This window comes from Phyllopteryx taeniolatus, chromosome 2 (genome assembly GCF_024500385.1).
Source record: "Phyllopteryx taeniolatus isolate TA_2022b chromosome 2, UOR_Ptae_1.2, whole genome shotgun sequence".
In the NCBI taxonomy this organism is placed as follows: Eukaryota; Metazoa; Chordata; class Actinopteri; order Syngnathiformes; family Syngnathidae; genus Phyllopteryx; species Phyllopteryx taeniolatus.
Genome location: NC_084503.1, coordinates 28,753,478 through 28,775,960, shown reverse-complemented (window position 1 = coordinate 28,775,960; position 22,483 = coordinate 28,753,478). Strand labels below are relative to the sequence as shown.

Genomic DNA, 22,483 nt, shown 5'->3' with positions numbered 1-22,483 from the left:
AGGCAGTACAATGAGGCCACAGGAGTGTTATGGACTGGAAGTAGCTGGAAAGCGATGGTGAGCGGCGATGCGGTCCAAGAACAAGGCGCGGGCCAAGTAAACAGAGATGTGAGAGTAAACACGTTCTGCTCCCACGGCTATTTCACCCTCCTCTCTGTCCTTCCCCTCCTTCCCCCGCCCGCTGGTCTCTAATCCTACAGCAGATGATGCAACAGCAAGCAGCCCTGATGGCAGCAACACAAGGGTCCTACCTGAACCCCATGGCGGCCATCGCTGCCGCGCAAATGCAGCAAATGGCGGCGTTCAATGTCAACGGCCTGGTGGCGACCCCAATGACACCATCATCAGGTATAGACGGCAGATTTCTCTTCCCAAAACTCGTCACTGCAGCCCTTGAAAACTTTTATATTTTTCCAAATTACCTAAGTAGTTGTTATCTGATTATAACTTTGTTAGTCTACGTTATGATGATTTTGACTGATGAGATTACATAATTGCTCCTGCATGTATTGTTAAAACCATTGAGGTAAACAACCTTGTTTTTAAGTATCTCTATTAACACTTACATACTGTCTGTGTCAAATTTTCTTTTTTTTTTTCTTTTTTTTTTGTCCTGTTCGGCTGTTAGGTCAAGCAGAATGGAGGATCTGTATCCCTTTTATGCCGGAACAGTTTTATTGTGTCACAGTGGAGTTTTTAAGCTTCCGCTCTGGTTTCTTAGTATTATATCCATCCATCCATCCATTTTCTGAGCCGCTTCTCCTCACTAGGGTCGCAGGCATGCTGGAGCCTATCCCAGCTATCATCGGGCAGGAGGCGGGGTACACCCTGAACTGGTTGCCAGCCAATTGCAGGGCACATATAAACAAACAACCATATGCACTCACATTCACACCTACTGGTAATTTAGAGTCGTCAATCAACCTACCACGCATGTTTTTGGGATGTGGGAGGAAACCGGAGTGCCCGGAGGAAACCCACGCAGGCACGGGGAGAACATGCAAACTCCACAGAGGCGGGGCCGGGGATTGAACCCCGCTCCTCAGAACTGTGAGGCAGAAGCTCTAACCAGTCGTCCACCGTGCCGCCTTAGTATTATAATTGAAGTTTATTGAGAATCAGTTTCTAGAAACGAAGACAAAAGACAAAGCACTAATTGTAAATGATGAGAAAATTAAGTCATTACATTATCTACAACAATGAAACATTAAATATGAGTGTTGCATGGGGCTGTAGTGCTACACCCTGTGAGGGAAGGACAGGACAAGATAGAACAGGACAAGGACAGGAGAAGAAGCATGCAGGACAACTGTAGAACTGAAGTGTGGTGGGATTGACTATGTAAATTATAAAATTATATAGAGCTATAGTATGAGTGAGGGGATACACAAGCAATTCGAACCATGAGTTATTTGTATAAGTGAGTGGCCCCACACCCAAGGGTGTGTGCCTGTGGACACATGCAAGTGAATTGACACCGTTCTACATGCACAAATACTGACAGAAGTGTCCTGTTATTGCTGTACCCACACCGTGGAGGCTGAGGACCCCACCCTATCAATCGGGGGGGGGGGGGCTAGGGGTCCACCCGAGAGCAGCCCAGTGGACGGGACACGTCCCACACCGAGGGACCCAGAGCGGTCCGCCGGCCCCACCGAGGCGCCCCGACAACTGGCCACCCGGTGGGGGCCGCAGGGACCCAATGCCAGCCCCCCAGCCAAACCCCCCATTCCTCCACCGCCCTAGATCCCCGACTGGTAGTGATTGGCCCTACCCCATGTATCAGTGCCCCCTCCCCCGAATGGTGTGGTGCATTAAAACCTGGAGAGGCCAGTGAGCCGAGGTGGGGCAGGGCACCCAGAGATGGGTGTATGTGGTGCATTAAAATGTAGGGATGAGTGTGTGTGATGCATTTAAAATCCAGGGGGGCAGGCAGGGCAGAGTGGCAGGGCGCACGGACCGGGAAACAGCACAGACGTGCTGAAACCCGGTCTGACACCCACACCCTCCCGACCCCATACCAGTCCCCCAGGAACCCTTTGATATGTATTTGTGCCCAGATGCGATTAGTGAGAAAAATATATACAGTGAGTGGTGTGAGCGTGTGCTAAGTGAGTGATTAAGAGGCATGGCTCCTGCAGTTCGGGCCCATCAGGCAGGACAACCATCGACGAAGAGTGCTGCCCCACCCAGAACCACAGTACTGACCCCGGGACCCCCACCCCCCACACACACATTCCCGCCAGCACCCACTACCCGCCACTGATGTGTCAAAGTTGCAATGTCACAAATACAAATGCCCCCACTTCTCTGAAACATTGATTGAAATACTGAAAGTCCATGTATTAAAGTTAGGCAGGCTATTAATACATTTTGAACAGAGCTATAGTTTCCTAATTTTAGAGAGACAGTTACAGTATTACAGTATCAGGATATTCTTGTCCTGGGTCACAATTGACCCGGGACATACTATGTGTGCATGGAAGATTAATAGTATATAAGGGTTAAGAAGTGGCTTGCAGAACTGTACTGTACTGTTTTCTCCAATGCAGCTGGCCTTACTTTTCTCTTCACCTAAAAACTCAGGTGTTATGTGACATGTAATGCCCTTTTCAACAACATGCACACATTTCACTGATTTGTCTCAACAATCACCTGCTGTCGGCAGTCGATGTCAGGCAAGGAGCCAAACTTTAAGTTCTGCAATGGGGTTATGTTGGCTTTCACTTTGAGAACGATTTATCCTGGCTAATCAAAGACTAATATTAGAATACATTAAAAAAAAATACATAGTATATTATACTTAGTTAGAATTTTGGATTCCCAACGACTCGCAAGTGTTTTCGGCAAACTTTTCAAGCCTTGAAAAAGCTATGTTAAAACATCCAAGCATTTGCAGCAATTCCAAGCAGCTATAGGAAAATTGATTTTTACTAGCAGGATTATGAGAAGCAGCTGTAATAAATTCATCCAAGGTCTTTCTGTATATGCCCTTGTTACATTTTTTAAAGACGCCACTTTCTGGGCTGAAAGAAGCCCGTGTTGAAGGGAGGCCATGATGGGAGGACATCTACAGCACTCCCTCCACATTCATTGGCAGACACATAACACTCTTCCTCTCGCTCTCATTATCTCTCACTGCCTTGGTGTCACTCGCTGTCCATGACGGTGTGTGTTTTCTTTTTCCCTGGGAACGCCGCCAATCCTGATGACTTTGGATTCTGAGTCCTTGGCTTAGCAAATATAAGAGCGACAATTCGCACTCGATAATCCCAGACCTCGGTCTGAACTACCTTCTCAGCTGTTGTGGTGAATGACTTTTTTGACGGCTCGACACTAAGTAGGCAGGCGGCCTGAAAGGCAGGGTCATTGCAAATACATTAAATAAAGTGCCTTGATGCTGTACAGAGCATTTGTAATCCACAAGGCCTACACATACCAGGTATTGCCTTTCAAACATAATCCCAGATATTTTAAATGCCCTTCGCCTTGGATTTAAAAAATAATAAAAATCCGTCAGCACAAAAGGGCACTGGCAAGGTCACACAAGGCAGCCTACTACATCCAAAATATGTTCTACAATCTCCTTTGTGCGACTCATATTTGGGTCATTGGATGCTTATCATCTTCAAATATGCTCCAACATGCTTCCATTTACAATTTGTTTGAATTTGAAACGATGCTAATCCTAGTTTTCTGTATTATCATAATTTTTTGATGGGATTAATTTAGAGAAAAATTATGACGAACCGGATTGATTCAAAAGCGAAGTGATGCATTGGCTAATTGTAAATGAACTACACATAAAATCAGTCTAAAGCCTGTGCAATCTGATTAAATAAGTGTCCTCAAGAGATTTTGGTAGGATTTCCTACAGAAAGTCATGCTTCACAATTAGTAGAGAAATAGCATTGTTGTTGATGGATGATGAGTCCATTTAATGACATGTTTTATGACTTTTTAACATAAATTTCTCAATGTCCTGCTACAATTACAACACTATAGCTACATAACCAAATACAACAGTGGCATGTTTCCATTTGGTGCCAGAATTGCCCTTCAAAACAAGTACAAGTCACAGACCACACTTCCCACCTTCAAGCATTAATTTGCGTGTGCTCTTCAGATCGAATTCGCCAAACCGTGGTATTGCCATGTCCATAGTTACTGTTACAACTTCACACATTCAGATAATTAGATGCATGGCAACGTCAGCGCCAGAGTCGCTGTGTGTTGTGAAATTATTTGTCTCTGGTGTTAAAGTTCATACTCTGGGTCAATGACTTATCCGCCTCCGCGTATCTCCCCCTCATCCCGCATTGGTACCATACACACATAGGAAGATAAGCCCCAAAAAATATAGATGGGCAGTGTGACAGGGGATTTTTTTTTTTTTTTTTTTTTTATAGACGGCAGTCTCAATGGTCAAGACAAGAACCATTGTTACTTTGTTGTGGTCTGACAACATTGGATAATGTTTTGAGTAGATGATTGAAAATAAAAGTAGATTTTCGCTGCCACAATGTGATTGATTCATGCAGGTCAATATTCGCTGGCTCCATGGTTTATTCTAAAAATATTTAATATGACCTTAATGCAGGCCGTATTAAATGTTTGTGCTTGTGCTTAGGCTTGTCTGCACTGTACTTGTTACTTTCGACACTAGGTAGCGCTGCTCTAACAAGGCAGCCACAATCATTCCTGCGAGCTTGCATTTTTTGACAAACCCACAAAAAAAGCAACCCCCAGCCAATTCTTACATCTTATTGTTAGTTTACAGTTAAATGGTTTTGGTAACAGCAGTTTTCTTTAAAATTATGTTAAAATATACCATTTTAAGCAGTTCAAATATTATACAGTGGCGAATGCTTTTCTTGAATTTCCCTGCTATAACAGAAAGTTTTATTTTGAATTGAATTGCGAGCCCACTGTTGTAAGTGCCTTCCTTCTTTTTTTATGAAAATTACACACATTTCCTAGTTCTGTTTTGAGTCTGCAGCTTGCAAATTACCCAATTTTCCATTTATTTACTAAACATATTTATATTTGCAGGCACCAGCACACCCCCAGGTATCACTGCAACTGCCGTCCCCAGCATAGGCACCCCTATTGGGGTCAATGGATTTAGTGCTCTTGCGCCACAAACCAACGGGCAGCCCACGTCCGAGCCCATTTACACCAACGGCATTCACCCTTACCCAGGTGAGTTGATTGTTTTGTGGTAAGCATTTGTTGTTGACAAGCATCACCTGATGAACAACATCTCACATGGCACAATGAACGCTGTCACATGTTACAATTTAAAATTTGACAGGAGGTCTTTTTTCCAGTTTACCCTCCCATGACACGTACTATTTCTGATTTTAGGCCTTTTAAGCTCTGGGGCCAGTCGGCTGCGTCTTTGGCAGATTTTTGAGCGGCCGACCGCCACATGATGATGAATCAATCATTTCACCCTTCAATCCATTCTGGTTAATTTGACCTGCGTCAGCCTATCTTGAGCTCCTTGATATGCTGTTTGGGAATGATTCCTAGAGAAGTGACAGGACTCACGCTCCCTTGCTTGTGTATTACGCAAAGAAAGAGGCAGTTGTAATGAACTACAAAGTGGTTTGTTTGGCAGGTTGTTAATATTTGATGCAAACATCTGGGTCGAACAGGCAATTTTGAAGAACTGAGGGGGTTGACAACCCAAATATCTGCCATCTCTCTGTGCGATCTTGTCCCCCCCCCTCTCGAAGTTTTTGCCAGATTCCCTCAAAGCGCTACAGTTTACTTCAGCTCGTCCCGGATAACGGTCGGCAACTGACTTGCATGAAGGTTTGTAGGGGGTGTGGCAATAACTGCCTCAATTACATATACAGTTAAATAGTGTGACATCATAGCAATGTGATGAAACAGTGTAACGAGTCAATAAATTACAATAAAGGGTGACATTATCCCTTCTACACTGGTTGTTCTGTAAAAACGGAAACGTTTCACGGACAGACGAAATTGCCGGGATGATATCCAGTGACCTGACCTTTTAAAACTGCAAAATTAAGTAATATGCATTCTAGGCTAGCAGTTGATCCACTGATTGCTCGTTCTACACCACTGTCCATGGTCTTAGCTGAAATTATCTTTTAAAAACTTGTTGTAGGCTTATACAATATGTAGTGTACATTTAAATTGGACTTACATATAAAATAATGCATCTTCACTGTATTCTACCAGTGTTTTTATTGTGACGTACTCATCGGCAGCATGGTGGCCTACTGGAGCATTCTTATAGCACCTGACTTGGGAGCATTTCTGTGTGGTGTTTCCACGTTGTCGCCATGCGTGTATACCATTTTTAAATGACTAAACAAAGTTCGATGTACAACCCCAATTCCAATGAAGTTGGGACGTTGTGTTAAACATAAATAAAAACAGAATACAATGATTTGCAAATCATGTTCGACCTATATTTAATTGAATACACTACAAAGATATTTAATGTTCAACCTGATCAACTTTATTGTTTTTAGCAAATAATCATTAACTTAGAATTTTATGACTGCAACATGTTCCAAAAAAGCTGGGACGGTCATGTTTACCACTGTGTTACATCACCTTTTCTTTTAACAACATTCAATAAACGTTTGGGAACTGAGGACACTAATTGTTGAAGCTTTGTAGGTGAAATACTTTCCCATTCTTGCTTGATGTACAGCTTCAGCTGTTCAACAGTCCGGGGTCTCCGTTGTCGGATTTTACGCTTCATAATGCTCCACACATTTTCAATGGGAGGCAGGTCTGGATGGCAGGCAGGCCAGTCTAGTACCCGCACTCTTTTACTCCGAAGCCACGCTGTTGTAACACGTGCAGAATGTGGTTTGGCATCGTCTTGCTGAAATATGCAGGGGCGTCCATGAAAAAGACGTTGCTTGGATGGCAGCATATGTTTCTCCAAAACCTGTATGTCCCTTTCAGCATTAATGGTCACTTCACAGATGTGTAAGTTACCCATGCTATTGGCACTAATACAGCCCCATACCATCACAGATGCTGGCTTTTGAACTTTGCGTCCATAACTGTCCGGATGGTTCTTTTCCTCTTTGGCCCGAAGGACACGACATCCACAATTTCCAGTCCACAATTTGAAATGTGGACTCGTCGGACCACAGAACACTTTTCCACTTTGCATCAGTCCATCTTAGATGAGCTCAGGCCCAGAGAATCCGGCAGCGTTTCTGGTTGTTGTTGATAAATGGCTTTTGCTTTGGATTGTAGAGTTTCAAGTTGCACTTACGGATGTTGCACCTAACTGTATTAACTGACATTGGTTTTCTGAAGTGTTCCTGAGCTCATGTGGTGATATCTTTTACACATTGATGTCGGTTTTTGATGCAGTCCCGGCTGAAGGATTGAAGGTCATGGGCATTCAATGGTCGTTTTCGGCCTTGCCGCTTACATGCAGTGATTTCTCCAGATTCTCTGAACCTTTTGATGATATTATGGACCGTAGATGATGAAATCCCTAAATTCCTTACAATTGTACATTGAGGAACATTGTCCTTAAACTGTTCGACTATTTTCTCATGCACTTGTTCACAAAGAGGTGAACCTCGCCCCATCTTTGCTTGTGAATGACTGAGCAATTCAGGGAAGCTCATTGGTGGGTGCCCAATCATGGCACCCACCTGTTCCCAATTAGCCTGTTCACCTGTGGGATGTTCCAAACAGGTGTTTGATAAGCATTCCTTAACTTTCGCAGTCTTTTTTTGCCACCTGTCCCAGCTTTTTTGGAACATGTTGCAGCTATAAAATTCTAAGTGAATGATTGTTTGCTAAAAACAATAAAGTTTGAACATAAAATATCTTGTCTTTGTAGTGTATTCAATTAAATATAGGAACATGATTTGCAAATAATTTTATTCAGTTTTTATTTATGTTTAACACAATATCCCAACTTCATTGTAATTAGGGTTGTACTCCAAAAGTATATGCTGTATCTAGCAATGATATCTGCTAGCAGAAGCAGAGCAGCACTGTTTGTTTACTTATGTACTAGATGTGTGGCGAGAGCTTTTGGCAGTTACACTTACTGTCCCTTACCTAATATGTTCCGTGTGAGAACCTGGTACGCCTCTGTACCATCCATCCATCCATTCATCATCATCCATGAACTGGTTGCCAGCCAATCGCAGCACATCTGTACCACAAAATCAAAATACTAATACCTGTGTCGTTAGATCCCTAGTTCTTGGTTCATCGTGGATTTGTGTAAAGAGCCCTTTTGTGTGTATAGTGTCTTACAGTCTAGCCTTACACCAAGTGACAACAGTGTACTAAAAGGTAATACATCTTAATTATACATGTTTTTGGTCTATGAGAGACAGAAAACCAAAGGTAGCACAGGGAGACCCCTCTGGAATCAGGATTTGGAACGAGAACCTTCTTACTGTTTCGGCAAGAAGCACTCATCCAGTCTGGCTCATTATCCTTGAATAAGAATCCCAAAGGGCATTGAATCTTGATTTTCAGTTCTAATGGGATTAATCACAACAACCAATTCCATAACTCAAGCAAATTTGAGTGAGTAATGGATTATATCCCTGGTTTATATTTCTGCCATTTTGGTCCAATTACAGTGCAATTTGTAAAGTGGATACGAATCGCAAACCGTACCACACTATACTGTACTGCTGATTGGAAAGAGACACTCCTGTCATGTCTTTGTCTTTGTCTCAGAGCCTCTCTTGACCACTCTCCACCCTCTCTTTGTTTTCTGCCTCCCCCCTGTTCCTCCCCACTACCTCTCTTGCAGCACAGAGTCCGACGGTGACCGACCCTCTCCAGCAGGCTTACGCTGGCGTCCAACACTACGCAGGTGATCTGTCTGTCTTGCATCCTCTCGCTAAAGTCGCTCGATCGCTCCACATGCACCTCTCCCTTCCTTCCTCTCTCTCTCTCTCTCTCTCTCTCTCTCTCTCTCTCTGTTTATCACACTGGTAGACACTCTGACAAGTGAAGATAGCAGGCACAACCGGCTAATTTCCACCAGGATTAGGCTGCTTTACATTAGGATTGCGAAAGGATTTTGAGTTGACTTGATAGTACACCCACACACACAAAAAATCTCTTAATTCCAAAAATACACAAAAGAGCTGAGGATCTGAACTTGTCATAGTCTACACGAAAGATGACATAGGCTTCTCATTGCTGCCTGACATCGACTCTCATTAACAAGATGTAAGACTTCATGCTCGGGTGAGCCGCTGCTTATTGACTCGTTCTATGACGCTTTAGAGTACAGTGGCACCTCCAAGTGAGACCACAATCCATTCAGTGACATTGGTCAAACTTTGATTTGGTCTGCTATCAAAATTTCCCACAGCGAGCAATTATATTTGGAATAATTTGTTTCAGAGCCCCAACTGTCACCATCATAAAAACTGTACAGACAACCTTTTAAGTAACATTTAAAATCACATGAGTTTGTAGGAGCACAAGTCAACCATGATATTGATAGTTTAAGCCATAAATAAATGACAAACTACGATAATAATTTCAAACTCATTTTATTACATTACTGTATCACTTCAACAATACTTTCTCCATTTTAAGTACTTTCCCATTATCTAGAGTCTCGGGGCATCCTAGGGCATTACAGAAAGAGAAAAAAAAATATGTGAAAAGGTGAGCTTTGAGAAAATTGCAAATAGGTGGTTCACTTTTTTGCTAACTTAAAGTCAACCTCTGGTAAATATTCTTCTTTTCTCACAACAATCGCCCTTTCAGAATAAAAATGGCCCAAAAAGCAACACAAAATAAAACACAGTTAATCAGTTGATGCCGGCTGTAATTACAGTAGGTCTTGTGAGGTACAGATGAGGTTTTGCATTCTGTGGAAATCCAATAAATGTTGGAGGTCTGAGGCATATTTTTCATCTAAATTGTGTACAACTTTTGGGGTGTTTAACTTGAAGGTACCATTGTATTTGTTGCATCAAAAATGAAAACGGAGACGCGATTATTCCCACCCTTCTTGCTTTCTCCCCCTTTTGCAACAGCAGCCTACCCTGCCGCCTATGCGCCAATCAGCCAAGCATTTCCACAGCAACCGACCATCATTCCCCAGCAACAGCGGGAAGGTAAGAGAGGGCGAATGCACACACCCAAGATAAAAGGTGTTAATTGCTGTGTTCCATTCAAATGTTGCTGCGCTGCTTTGAATTAGCGACGGGAACAGGAAAGAGAAGGGGGTAGGGTGATGGTAAGAAAATACAAAGCCATCTTGGAGGAAGGAGAAAAAAAATAAACTGAGAAAAAGTTCCGCATTTAAAGAACATTAGTGGCGAGACGAAAGTTACTCTGTCATTATTCAAAAAGTGCACTAATTCACACTTGGACTGCTTAATCAGTCCATTACAATGTATTTAAGTGGTTATAAATATTCATCAGATTAATTATCTGCATGCATAATCATTTAGCGCCATTACTAGAAGTGTTCACACGCACACGCAATCACACGCATGTACACACACGCACACGAGCCTTGGCATCAAATGTAATAAAGCAAAGGATGTACGCTGATGTTAAATTACTCTTTTTGACATCATTGCTCCATCTCAATTATTCATCTGCATGATTGTATGTAGGAGACAGCTTAGAACAGCATGAATATTCTCTATAGGAGGTGTGAAGTGAAAAGTGCTTCCAAAGTCGCCCTGCAGAGAAAGTTTGTTTATCACAGTGGGAGTGCACGTGAAGGTCCCTGTCCGGAATTAAATCGGGTGCTGCAGCTGCAACCAGTTGAATCACTCTAAACTAGTTTGCTGTCTAAAGGCTTCTTTATACTCGCGCGGACGACGACCGCGCTGAGGTCACTGCGGCTGTCCCACGCGTAGTTTGTCTTTATACTCGAGCGCAACCCACTTTCAACTGTTTTGAAAGTGTGCTGCAGTTCTCCTCCAAGTCGGGGGTGTCGCTCCGGCTGGTATTGGCTAGGACACCACAGGGTGGAGTCTCCGCTGCATTTATTTATTTTTGTTGCCATTTCCGGTAGCCGTTTTTACTTTCCTTTCAGTAACAAGGAACAAAGCAACAACAATGGCGACCACGAAAGAACAAATGGACCTAGATGACCAGATGATACGTTTAATTATGCTGCAAAATCGATCGAGAAGGCGGACAGTAGATGGTATGTAGAACCAATGGGCACGCTGGTACGTCATCACAGCATGTGACTAAACCGGACCAATCACGAGAGATTTCTGTCGGGTGCTCGGCAAGCTGCGCAGAGATGCTACGCGCGGCAATTCATCGGTCACGTGATGCAATGCGGGCGTTGTCGGACACGCGACCGCGGGAGTATAAAGAGGCCTTAAAGAATGGGAAAGTAGATGACATCAGCTATGAGAAATTAAGATACAGTACATCCACACAGGTATCCACTATCGCAAAAATCCTCAGCATACCCACTAGGGTCGTGGGTATGCTGGAGCCTATCCCGGATAACTGCGGGCAGGAGGCGGGGTACACACCCTGAACTGATTGCCAGCCAATCGCAGGGCACATACAAACAAACAACCATTAGCACTCACGTTGACACTTACGGGCAATTTAGAGCTTTCAATTAACCATGTTTTTGGAATGTGGGAGGAAACTGGAGTACCCGGAGAAAACCCACACAGGCACTGGGAGAACATGCAAACTCCACACAGGCGGGGCCGGATTTGAACCTGGGTCCTCAGAACTGTGAGCCGGATTTGCTAACCAGTCGGGCACCGTGTCGCAGGGCAGAACTATTCGACTCAATTTGACAGAGGCATGGAAAGAGGACTTAAGAACGATTCATCCATTTTCTACAGCATTTGTCCTCATTAGGGTTACAGGTGAACTTGAGCCTAAACCAACTGACTTTGGGAGGGCCACAGGGTACAGCACAGAACTTGTCACCAGTCAATTGCAAGGCACATATTGTATGGACAAACAACCATTTACACCTCACAATCAATCTCACCTATGGACAATTTAGTGTCTTCAATGAACCTAACCTGCATGGTTTTGGAATGAAGGAGGAAGTACCTGGAGAAAACCCTTCCAAGCACAGGGGAGAGCATGCAAACTACAAGCAGGAAGACCAGAGTCGGAGATTCGAACCTCTGCCACAGAACTGCGAGGCAGACCTCCTAACCCTGTTGTCTTCAGAACATTCATAAAGATTTTAGATTGGTATTTGACTATCTGAGACATTAAGAATGTTTTTTTTTTAATTATTTGTTTTCTTTACACACACGCACGCACACAATATCACCATTGCTGGTTGTAGTTAAGTAGTGCATTGAAATTATCTCAATTTATCTCATCAATTTATCTCACTACACTAATCTACATGCATTTCTCACAACCTTAATATAAATCTCACGGAAACATAACGGGAGTTTTCACACTTTTAGAAAATAAATGCTGTTTCCGCCAGGAGGGTGGGCTGGTGGTTAGCACGTCTGCCTGACAGTTCTGAGGTTCAGGGTTTAAATCTCTGTGTGGATTTTGTTCTCCTGTGCTTGCGTGGGTTTTCTCTGAGTAGTCGAGCTCCCTCATTCTAAAAACATCAATGTTTGGTTCATTGAAGACTTGTCACTAGTGCGAATGTGAGTTTGTGTGTATGTGCCCTGGGATTGGCTGACGAGCAGTCCAGGCTATCCCTCGCCTCTTGTCCAAAGTCAGCATTGGAAAGGCTCTGGCTAACGTGCGACCCAAATGAGGATCAGCACTATAGAAAATGGATGGATATACTGTTTACTTCTTGTCTGAGAGTGTCTTGTTGATGTCAGACATCTCTCCTTTGCTGTGTCTCCTCCCCTCACCAGGGCCAGAGGGTTGCAACCTGTTTATTTATCACCTGCCCCAGGAATTCGGTGATGCCGAGCTCATGCAAATGTTCCTCCCTTTTGGCAACGTCATCTCAGCGAAGGTCTTTGTGGACAGAGCGACCAATCAGAGCAAATGTTTCGGTGAGTTCAAAATCAACAGCGAAGGGGGCGGGGGAAACTGCTTTAAACCACCCAGCTGTGTTTTGAAATCATCTCATGCTTCTTGTTGCTTTCCGGCAATTAGGGTTTGCCTTTTTTTAATTCCCACTGTCTATCCTAATCAAGCTGCAATTAACATTTTGAAGGTGGTGTTTCAAGCCACCGAGCGGGGGGAGCATCCCTTTATCAATCAGAGAAAAAAGTGGTGGGGGTTGGTAACAGTAGCTTTGGGGAGGGAGTGAAAGATCAACACTTAAAGTAACAATAAGGAATAATGTCTTATAAATGCTGTTTAAAGGGTAATTAAATTTTAACAACCCATGCTGAGGCAGTATTCACGCATTTGTAAACAATCTTATTGAGGAAAGTTCGATTTAGGATATTGAAAAGACTATTGATTAGATACTAATGAATTACATGGTATATTTCTAAAGACATACATATATATATATATATATATATATATAGAGAGAGAGAGAGAGAGAGAGAGAGAGAGAGAGAGAGATAGAACGCTGACCAGTACCCTCTTAGGATTGAGGTGTGAGGTTTCTTAATGTACATCAGCAAAGCCAAGCTTGTTCCCGTTACACAGGTACCAGTTTCAAATGAGCCACGACTACTTATGAACGGCTCATGCAGTTTAAGTACTAGTAACTGTTACTGCTAATTTTGTAAGCTCTGTTGTCGAGTGAATGAAGACGCATTCCCGATGAACTGCAAAAAGTGAAAGTGACTGGCGAACGACAACGATGAAAAGAACGCGGACGGACCACTCATATGTTCAGAGGCAATGATGTCTAGAGAAATGCTTTTCAGATTCTTATGGGGTTAGTTTTCATTAAGGTTATCTACGTTACGTTAGTGTTTATTCAAGGTTTTGATAATGATGAAAATGTTCCTCGTGGTTATTACAAAGCAAATCAGACTGCAAAAAGTGATTTTGGCGTTGAAAATCCCTCATTTATAGGATTTTTTGGAAGCAATGGAAAACTACCGGTATATGGACGTGATTCACTATTATTATTCCTGTTTTATGTGAAGTTTGAAGTAAATCTGACAATGCGATAGCTCTCAGTGTGTCTCGGAAAATGAGATGGCTCCAGCGTACGCTGCCTTTGTTTGTTGTTTAAAGCTAGCTAGTTTAGTTAACTGTTGTAATTATGAACCTTCGTGGATGATTGCAATTACAGCTAGTGCTGGCGATCATATGCTAAATAACTTTGGATATTTGCTATTTTTGGTGTTGTAGGCAAAGTGTTTTGGTGAAAATATCAATGACTGTCTCAAGCAGCAGTCGCGAACGCATCCTCATTAGCTTGTGTTGTAGCAGTTTGCTAATCACATATAATCCACATATAATCAATAGTACAAATAATAGATTCGTACAGCACAAAGTCCATCTATAGTGTAATCACACATGATTCATTGATACAGTAGTTACTCCAAATATATGCTACAGAGTCGAACATGTAAACATTAACACAAAAGACACCAATTCATAATTTGATAAAATGTGAAATCAATTACTGCTAAAACAAAAAATCTATTTTAATCCTCAAGCAACACCTCTCAGATGAAGAGTATCAAGTGGATCTGATTGAATCAAATAGCAGGGATGTCAAACTTGCTGCCCGGCGGCGACATCAGGCCAGCCACATAATTTTACATGGAAGCAAATCATTTGCGTCAACTTCCATGATTCTTGCTAAAATCTCTACTTTTTTTTTTTGTCAGCAATTCTCATTTTAAAATAAATTGGGTAATAGTTGAACTTTTTTTTTTACTGGCATCTGATTTCAAAACTAGTTACCCATCAATTTGTTGTGGTATATTGAATAATATTAGGCAATCATACATTTATATGTGTTTACATTTGGGATGTTCTATACCACTTTCTTAGACCAATACCCGTATGAGTATTCACTCTTGAGTACTCACCGATACCGAGTACCTAATACCAATACCATATGATGATTTGCCAGTGTGTCAAACCACAGTGTATTGGCAACGACCGGTACTGGCGAGGTGGACTTAGTTGATGTCAGAATTGTTTTGCCTTAAGTATCGGTGGGTGGTATCGGGTTGAAATCAGGCACGGTTGCTGGTATTGGTGCTCGCCCATCCCAAGTTTCTCTCAATGAAATAGTACTCAAAAAATTATCAATGAATTGAATGTTGAATGCTAATCACGTTTATAGTACAGTAGGTGATATTTGGTAACAGCAGAAGTATTCCTCTTATTAGAAGCAAGTGTAAATTGTGGTAAAATTAGGGTATTTTCGGCATAGCTTCACTTTTCTAATACAATCAGCGTGACACATCCCTCTCTTCCAGGCCTATTCTACCCCAAAAACCCCCACCGCTAATTAACCTAGCAGCACCCCAACATTCGCCCCCACCCACCACCCCATTCCCCTCTTGCCTCCCAACAGCAACCAGTTCATCAGGGTGGAGGCGGTGCAGGTGGACTCCACAAGCTTAAAGAGATAATAATAGACTGGGGCGGACCTTGCTGTTGATTCAGTTGGACAGCAGCACCCAAGAGAGAGCTCAAGAAAGACTCCCGGCATTGGCTTTCTTTCAGCATCTCTTCAACACGCTTGTCTATGAGGCGCTCAACAGCCCCCAACACCTAACCCCCACGTCCATCTCAGGACGGAGCCCCTTCTTCACTGTCCGTCACTCCGCAGGAGACGCTATATGCTGGGAGAAGGCAACCCTATCAGTCTCAGCCAGTTATTAAAATAATGTCTTACAAGCCCAATTCCAATGAAGTTGGGACGTTGTGTTAAACATAAATAAAAACAGAATACAATGATTTGCAAATCATGTTCAACCTATATTTAATTTAATACACTACAAAGACAAGATATTTAATGTTGTAATATTTAAATTGATGAACTTAATTGTTTTTAGCAAATAATCATTAACTTAGAATTTTATGGCTGCAACACATTCCAAAAAAAGATGGGACAGGTGGCAAAAAAGACTGAGAAAGTTGAGGAATGCTCATCAAACACCTGTTTGGAACCTCCCACAGGTGAACAGGCTAATTGGGAACAGGTGGGTGCCATGATTGGGTATAAAAGGAGCTTCCCTGAATTGCTCATTCATTCACAAGCAAAGATGGGGCGAGGTTCACCTCTTTGTGAACAAGTGCGTGAGAAAATAGTCGAACAGTTTAAGGACAGTGTTCCTCAACCTACAATTGCAAGGAATTTAGGGATTTCATCATCTACGGTCCATAATATCATCAAAGGTTGAGCGAATCTGGGCGGCACGGTGGCGGACTGGTTAGAGCGTCAGCCTCACAGTTCTGAGGACCCGGGTTCAATCCCCGGCCCCACCTGTGTGGAGTTTGCATGTTCTCCCCGTGCCTGTGTGGGTTTTCTCCGGGCACTCAGGTTTCCTCCCACATCCCAAAAACATGCATTAATTGAAGACACTAAATTGCCCTTAGGTGTGAGTGTGAATGGTTGTTTGTTTGTTTGTGCCCTGCGATTGGCTGGCAACCAGTTCAGGGTGTACCACGCCTCCTGCCCAATGATAGCTGGGATAGGCTCCAGCATGCCCGCGACCCTAGTGAGGAGAAGCGGCTCAGAAAATGGATGGATGGATGGAGGTTGAGCGAATCTGGATAAATCACTGCATGTAAGCGGCAAGGCCGAAAACCAACATTGAATGCCCGTGACCTTCGATCCCTCAGGCAGCACTGCATCAAAAAACGACATCAATGTGTAAAGGATATCACCACATGGGCTCAGGAACACTTCAGAAAACCAATGTCAGTAAATACAGTTCGGCCCTACATCCGTCAGTGCAACTTGAAACTCTACTATGCAAAGCAAAAGCCATTTATCAACAACACCCAGAAATACCGCCTGCTTCTCTGGGCCCGAGCTCATCTAAGATGGACTGATGCAAAGCGGAAAAGTGTTCTATGGTCCGACGAGTCCACATTTCAAATTGTGGACTGGAAATTGTGGATGTCGTGTCCTCCGGGCCAAAGAGGAAAATAAACATCCGGACTGTTATGGACGCAAAGTTCAAAAGCCAGCATTTGTGATGGTATGGGCTGTATTAGTGCCAATGGCATGGGTAACTTACACATCAGTGAAGGCACCGTTAATGCTGAAAGGTACATACAGGTTTTGGAGAAACGTATGCTGCCATCCAAGCAACGTCTTTTTCATGGACGGCCATGCTTATTTCAGCAAGACAATGCCAAACCACATTCTGCACGTGTTACAACGGTGTGGCTTCGTTGTAAAAGAGTGCGGGTACTAGAGTGGCCTGCCTCCAGTCCAGACCTGTCTCCCATTGAAAATGTGTGGCACATTATGAAGCGTAAAATACGACAACGGAGACCCCAGACTTTTGAACAGCTGAAGCTGTACATCAAGTAAGAATGGGAAAGAATTCCACCTACAAAGCTTCAACAATTAGTGTCCTCAGTTCCCAAACGTTTATTGAATGTTGTTAAAAGAAAAGGTGATGTAACACAGTGGTAAACATGACCCTGTCCCAGCTTTTTTGGAACGTGTTGCGGCCATAAAATTGTAAGTTAATGATTATTTGCTAAAAACAATAACGTTTATCAGTTTGAACATGAAATATCTTGTCTTTGTAGTGTGTTCAATTAAATAGAGGTTGAACATGATTTAGAAATCGTATTCTGTTTTTATTTATGTTTAACACAACGTCCCAACTTCATTGGAATTGGGGTTGTAAAAAACACAAAACAAAAAAACCAGCACATTACTTTGTTCTTTGTGAAGGTTTCCTCTTTGTAAAATTGCTACAGGCTGGAGACTAAGCTATTAATAAAGTACGCTATTTCTGCTTAAAATGTTGAAGTGGTTAAAGGGCAAATTGTTACTACGAGTGGCTATTACGCTCACCGGTACACACACGTGACAACAAATAGTAAAGAGAGCTGGAAAGGTTGAAGAACACTGCAGAGAATGAATTTTCTAAGTATGCCTCTTCATGTCTGAAAGCAGGTGCAATCTTCCCCCCCCCAAAAAAACCACCTTTATCGTCTCAATTATTGATTTAGTCATTTACTGTCTACACCGCCCACAGTCTTCGGAGGTCCATAGACAAGCTTGAAAAACACACACAAAAAAAACAATACTAAACTACTTTGTAAAATGATTTTCAAATCCCTTCTAAAATGGATTTTTTCCCAGGTTTTTTTTTTAATACTGTATATCACAATTGGTTCCGACTAGAGATTCGGGGCATTTGAGTAACTCTCCATCAATTATGGTGAAATTAATTAAAAATTAAAATTAATGCAAGGGGAGAATACACCATTTCTCTAAATGTCTTGAACATCTGTTTCCATGCCAGAATGATTGGGCAAAATGATGCTGCCCAGAAGACTTGCACCTTACCAAAAGCTCTAAAATCCCTTATACAAAAATGTTCAGACAAAATAAAGCATCATTGCACAGCAATAATTATATATGGACATAAGTATTGATTAATTGATTGAAGAATCATGAGGAATTTAGTATTGATGAATTAATTATTGATTAATCTCGCCTTGAAGCAATTGAGGCAAACTGGAGTGCACCACTTGATTCACCGTCAACTCGTTTGCCGTCTCAAGAAGTACGTCAGCTATGGGATGTTGAACTACATCCACACAGACATCCTCTATAACAACATTATCTGTCTCAATACAACACTGGCATCAAAACAGGAGGGGAGAACATTCAGAGACTGAAACCCTACTGAAAAAAAAAGCTTTGAGATCATTCAATTTCCTTAGTCATGGAAATTAAGTCAAGTATACATTCACACATCCTACAGTATGATATAAATTCTATGAAGTTAACCATGCAGGATCCTGATATGCTGAGTCCTTTCAGAGATCCCTTCCCAAACAAACCGCGAACATGCACCAAATCAGCTCTTAAACTGTCTTGTGAAAAAAGCCAATTAATTGATGTCCAAAAATCCTCCAGTAGCCTGAGACATTCCGCCGTCCTCTAACAACACTTTCCTTTATTCCTCCCCAATTTCCTATCACCGGTTTTTGGCAAGAGGATGTAAATGTGAGGTATGGCGATTCATTAAATGTGGTTGCTAGGAACAGAAGTGTGTGCGTGTGTTTGTGCGCAGGCGTGTGTGTGTGTGTGTGTGTGGGGGGGGGGTTAGCGAAATGAGGGATTTGGAGGGGGGATCACTGCCAACTGACAGGCCCTTGCCTGCGCCGTTTGTTTAAAAGGTTTGTAAAAGCAGCAGCCTTATCTCAGCCGCACTGACAAAAACCTGCCCTCTACCCCCAAATTAAATTGGACCGGTAACAGTGCGATGAAATCAGCTGGCAGGTGGAAAATCCGCGCCGTCAATCACATCCGTGTCTGATAAGAGCGGGCACGGAGTCCCAGTGTGGAAACCTCTGCTCTCATTGCGCTGTGACTCCCAGGTGATAACGCAGTGCTGCAGGCGTCTACATCCTGTAGCCCCCCACCAACCCTCTTGGGTCAGATCTCATCCCAAGCTGGTGCCATTTATTCGCCTGCAAGCTTTGTCACGTACGTTCAACATTTACACGACAATAATGGCATTTCAGAGAACACTGTCAAAATGATCCGCATTTGCACAAACCTAAGAAAATGACTAATGACTCTGTAACGTGCATGCCACACCAGTAGTTGTCGATAATATTTATGTTGTAAAGAAACACTAGTTAAATACAGTATGTGCCAACTAGTCCTCTTCTTTCGAATACAGGGGGTCCTCGGTTTACAACAGTGTTCTGTTCCTACTGTATGAGGGAAATGTAACCTAAAAGTGGACATACGTGTAAGTCTGAACGTGCTGTCGCCGATCACTTACCTACCCTAATGCAAAAGTCAAATCATAATATTACAGTAAATATTTGTGTGAAAAATACTTAGTATGGCAGAAACTGAGCACGCCGCATGACGATGTATTCTTACACCACTGTACAAACAAGTGAACTGCGTATCATTCGTTACCTAACAGCCTAAGATTTCACAGATGCCGCCAAAGCCCTGGCAAACAGAAAAGCTGCATTTGGTGTTTACTTGTCAAGGAAGTATGTGGAAGTGATACATCTCAACTGTTCTACGATCAGAAGCTAAGCTTCAGCCGGGTTGTTAGCAAAAGTTACAGAGTCTTCACCGCAGGTGTATGTTTTTGCGCCGCTAAGTGGCAAATTAAGTGTTGTCTCGCTGGTATTTATTAGTGATGCTTCGTACGGTTCTTAGAGTCGGCTTTTGGAGTGAACAGTGGGAGCCAGTTTATTGTTTTTGTGTCCCTTTGCTGTTAAAGAGAACCGGCTCACCAAAAAGCGACAAAATTCCCATCATTAGTATGTATGACGTCATTTTTGGAATGTGGGAGGAAGCCAGTGCTAACAACTGGGCTAACAACTGGGCTATCACTGCACAATACAATCAAACACTGTGCAAATCCACTCAGAATGCCCATCCTTACTATGAACCATTTTGTGGTGAACTGAAATTAGTGAACACTTAGTGAGAATGTGGTTTTAATTATCAAATGCTTCCTGCAAATCTATTTTCTATTTAATCTTTTCACACCTTTGTATGTGTTTCTTGTGTTCACTGCTGTGACTCCACTGAGTTTCTAAAAGCACCTTGTCTGTTTGATTGTATTATCTGCCTTATTAGCCTTTGTGCTATTTTATGTAATCATTTCTTAATTCCCAGATTTTCAATTAATGTGCTAAAAAGACAAGACAAAGAGCTATTGTCATCTCATTGTTGCGAGTTAAAAGGGGCCTCCTTTCAAACGCTGTCTCATCTCGTCTTCCTGCTGTCACCCCTCTCCATCCCTGCCGATATGCCTTTTTCTTCCACTCTCCCATTCCCTTTTGTCCCTCCGCCCCTCTGTGTTCTCATCTCAGGCTTTGTGAGTTTTGATAACCCGTCTAGCGCCCAAGCTGCCATCCAGGCCATGAACGGCTTCCAAATAGGCATGAAGAGGCTGAAGGTGCAGCTTAAGCGGCCAAAGGATGCCAACCGACCTTACTGACTGGTCTGCAGTCCTGATCGAGGTATGGTGACATCCACAAATTTCCCTCTTAGGTGTCATGTCAACCACGTTTGACAATAGCAAATATAAGATGTGAATTACAAAAATAAATTCAAAAAATAAAATAAAATACAGCTTTGTCCCCGTGAGAGAGTAAATATGTTGTGAAATTTGCCCGCTCAAAAGAATCATCTTATCTGTGGGATTCAGAATACCATTAGCATCTACGGGATGCACCAGTGCGAAATTGATGACACCATCAATATCCAACTGTGCATAATTACCTGACGACTGGAGACAGCATTCGCAATTGATGCGAGCTGTCCAGTGGACAAATCCACAAAAGCCAACAGCCTTCCGAGATCATGTCAGGAGGTGGAAAGACAGCTTACAGTAACTTTGGTCATAGTACTCTGGAACCAGTGTGATTTCATATTAGAATGATGAAGTGACACGATTACCGCTCACACATTTCAAACGGAAAGGCAATGTAGTACCCCGACTGAATTCATTATCATCCACTTTCACAATCTATGACATTTTGTAGGATTTCAAGATTTGGCAAATATTTTAGTTCTCTCCAGTTTCAGGTTTGTTCAGATAATTACATATGGTAGCATTTTAGGTTAGAGATATCCAATTCAATGATAAATAATTCACCCATTATGAGGCATGGGGTCCAAAAGAGGAGGTATAAATCAGGAACGTAATGGTTTGGCTCAAATTCCAAAACACCCAATTGGAGCATAAATGCTATGTTATAAAGTAACACACTAATAATAACATAAAACCGGCCCTATTCCAAACTGTTTTTCTCAAATATTTTCTCAGGTGGATTGCAAACACTTTTTTGTAAATACAAAATATTAAATATTCAGTTCATTTTTGACACTTGAAACGTCTTTACTAACCAAACCAGCAGCACCCTAAGCGAAGCTACTGTACGTCCAAAATGGTACAATATGTCTAAGTCCTAACAGACACTTGGTTCAAAATGTTTTTAACTTACCTCTAATAGACACATAGTCCAAAATTTTGCACAATTGGCCGAATAGACACCCGGTCCAAAATGTCTGTGTTTGTTGTCAGTTTTTTTTGTTTTGTTTTTTCCATCCATTTCAGCCTTCAACTAACTTCATCAAACTTTTGCAGCAACAGCTGGGTTTCCAGCCTTCCACACCAGGTCCATAATAATGGGGAAAAAAACTATAATGAAACTTCAATGTTGTTTCCCTTTAGTAAAAAAAAAAAAAAAACAACACTAACAAAAACTTTCATGTTGATAAATCCCGAGGCCCATTGTATCCTCACTGATACTTAATTTTGGTTGGTGAAATTTTAATTTAAAAAAAAAAAAAAGCTCAAGCGCTGTTCTCTTCTACCAGGAAGAAGCTACTCATAAATTGTGTTTCTGTGCTGGAAAGATAAACTTCATGCAGACA

General features: G+C 42.3%; 1 protein-coding gene across 10 annotated transcripts in view; it reads left to right on the top strand.

Annotated features, from left to right (window-relative positions):
• celf6 (CUGBP Elav-like family member 6) overlaps nt 1-22,483 on the top strand; it is a 245,313-nt gene that overhangs the window by 200,595 nt on the left and 22,235 nt on the right. For 6 of the 10 annotated variants that reach the window (XM_061765616.1, XM_061765617.1, XM_061765610.1 and 3 more), the window contains 6 exons: nt 201-348; nt 5,053-5,202; nt 8,795-8,857; nt 10,041-10,121; nt 12,843-12,986; nt 20,914-21,063. In XM_061765616.1, the coding sequence (XP_061621600.1) occupies nt 201-348; nt 5,053-5,202; nt 8,795-8,857; nt 10,041-10,121; nt 12,843-12,986; nt 20,914-21,041 (714 nt within the window). In that variant the 3' untranslated portion in view covers nt 21,042-21,063. Of the gene's footprint in view, nt 1-200; nt 349-5,052; nt 5,203-8,794; nt 8,858-10,040; nt 10,122-12,842; nt 12,987-15,436; nt 17,856-20,913; nt 21,064-22,483 lie in introns of those variants that run through there. The other 4 variants (XM_061765614.1, XM_061765613.1, XM_061765618.1 and 1 more) reach the window with 4 other exon arrangements.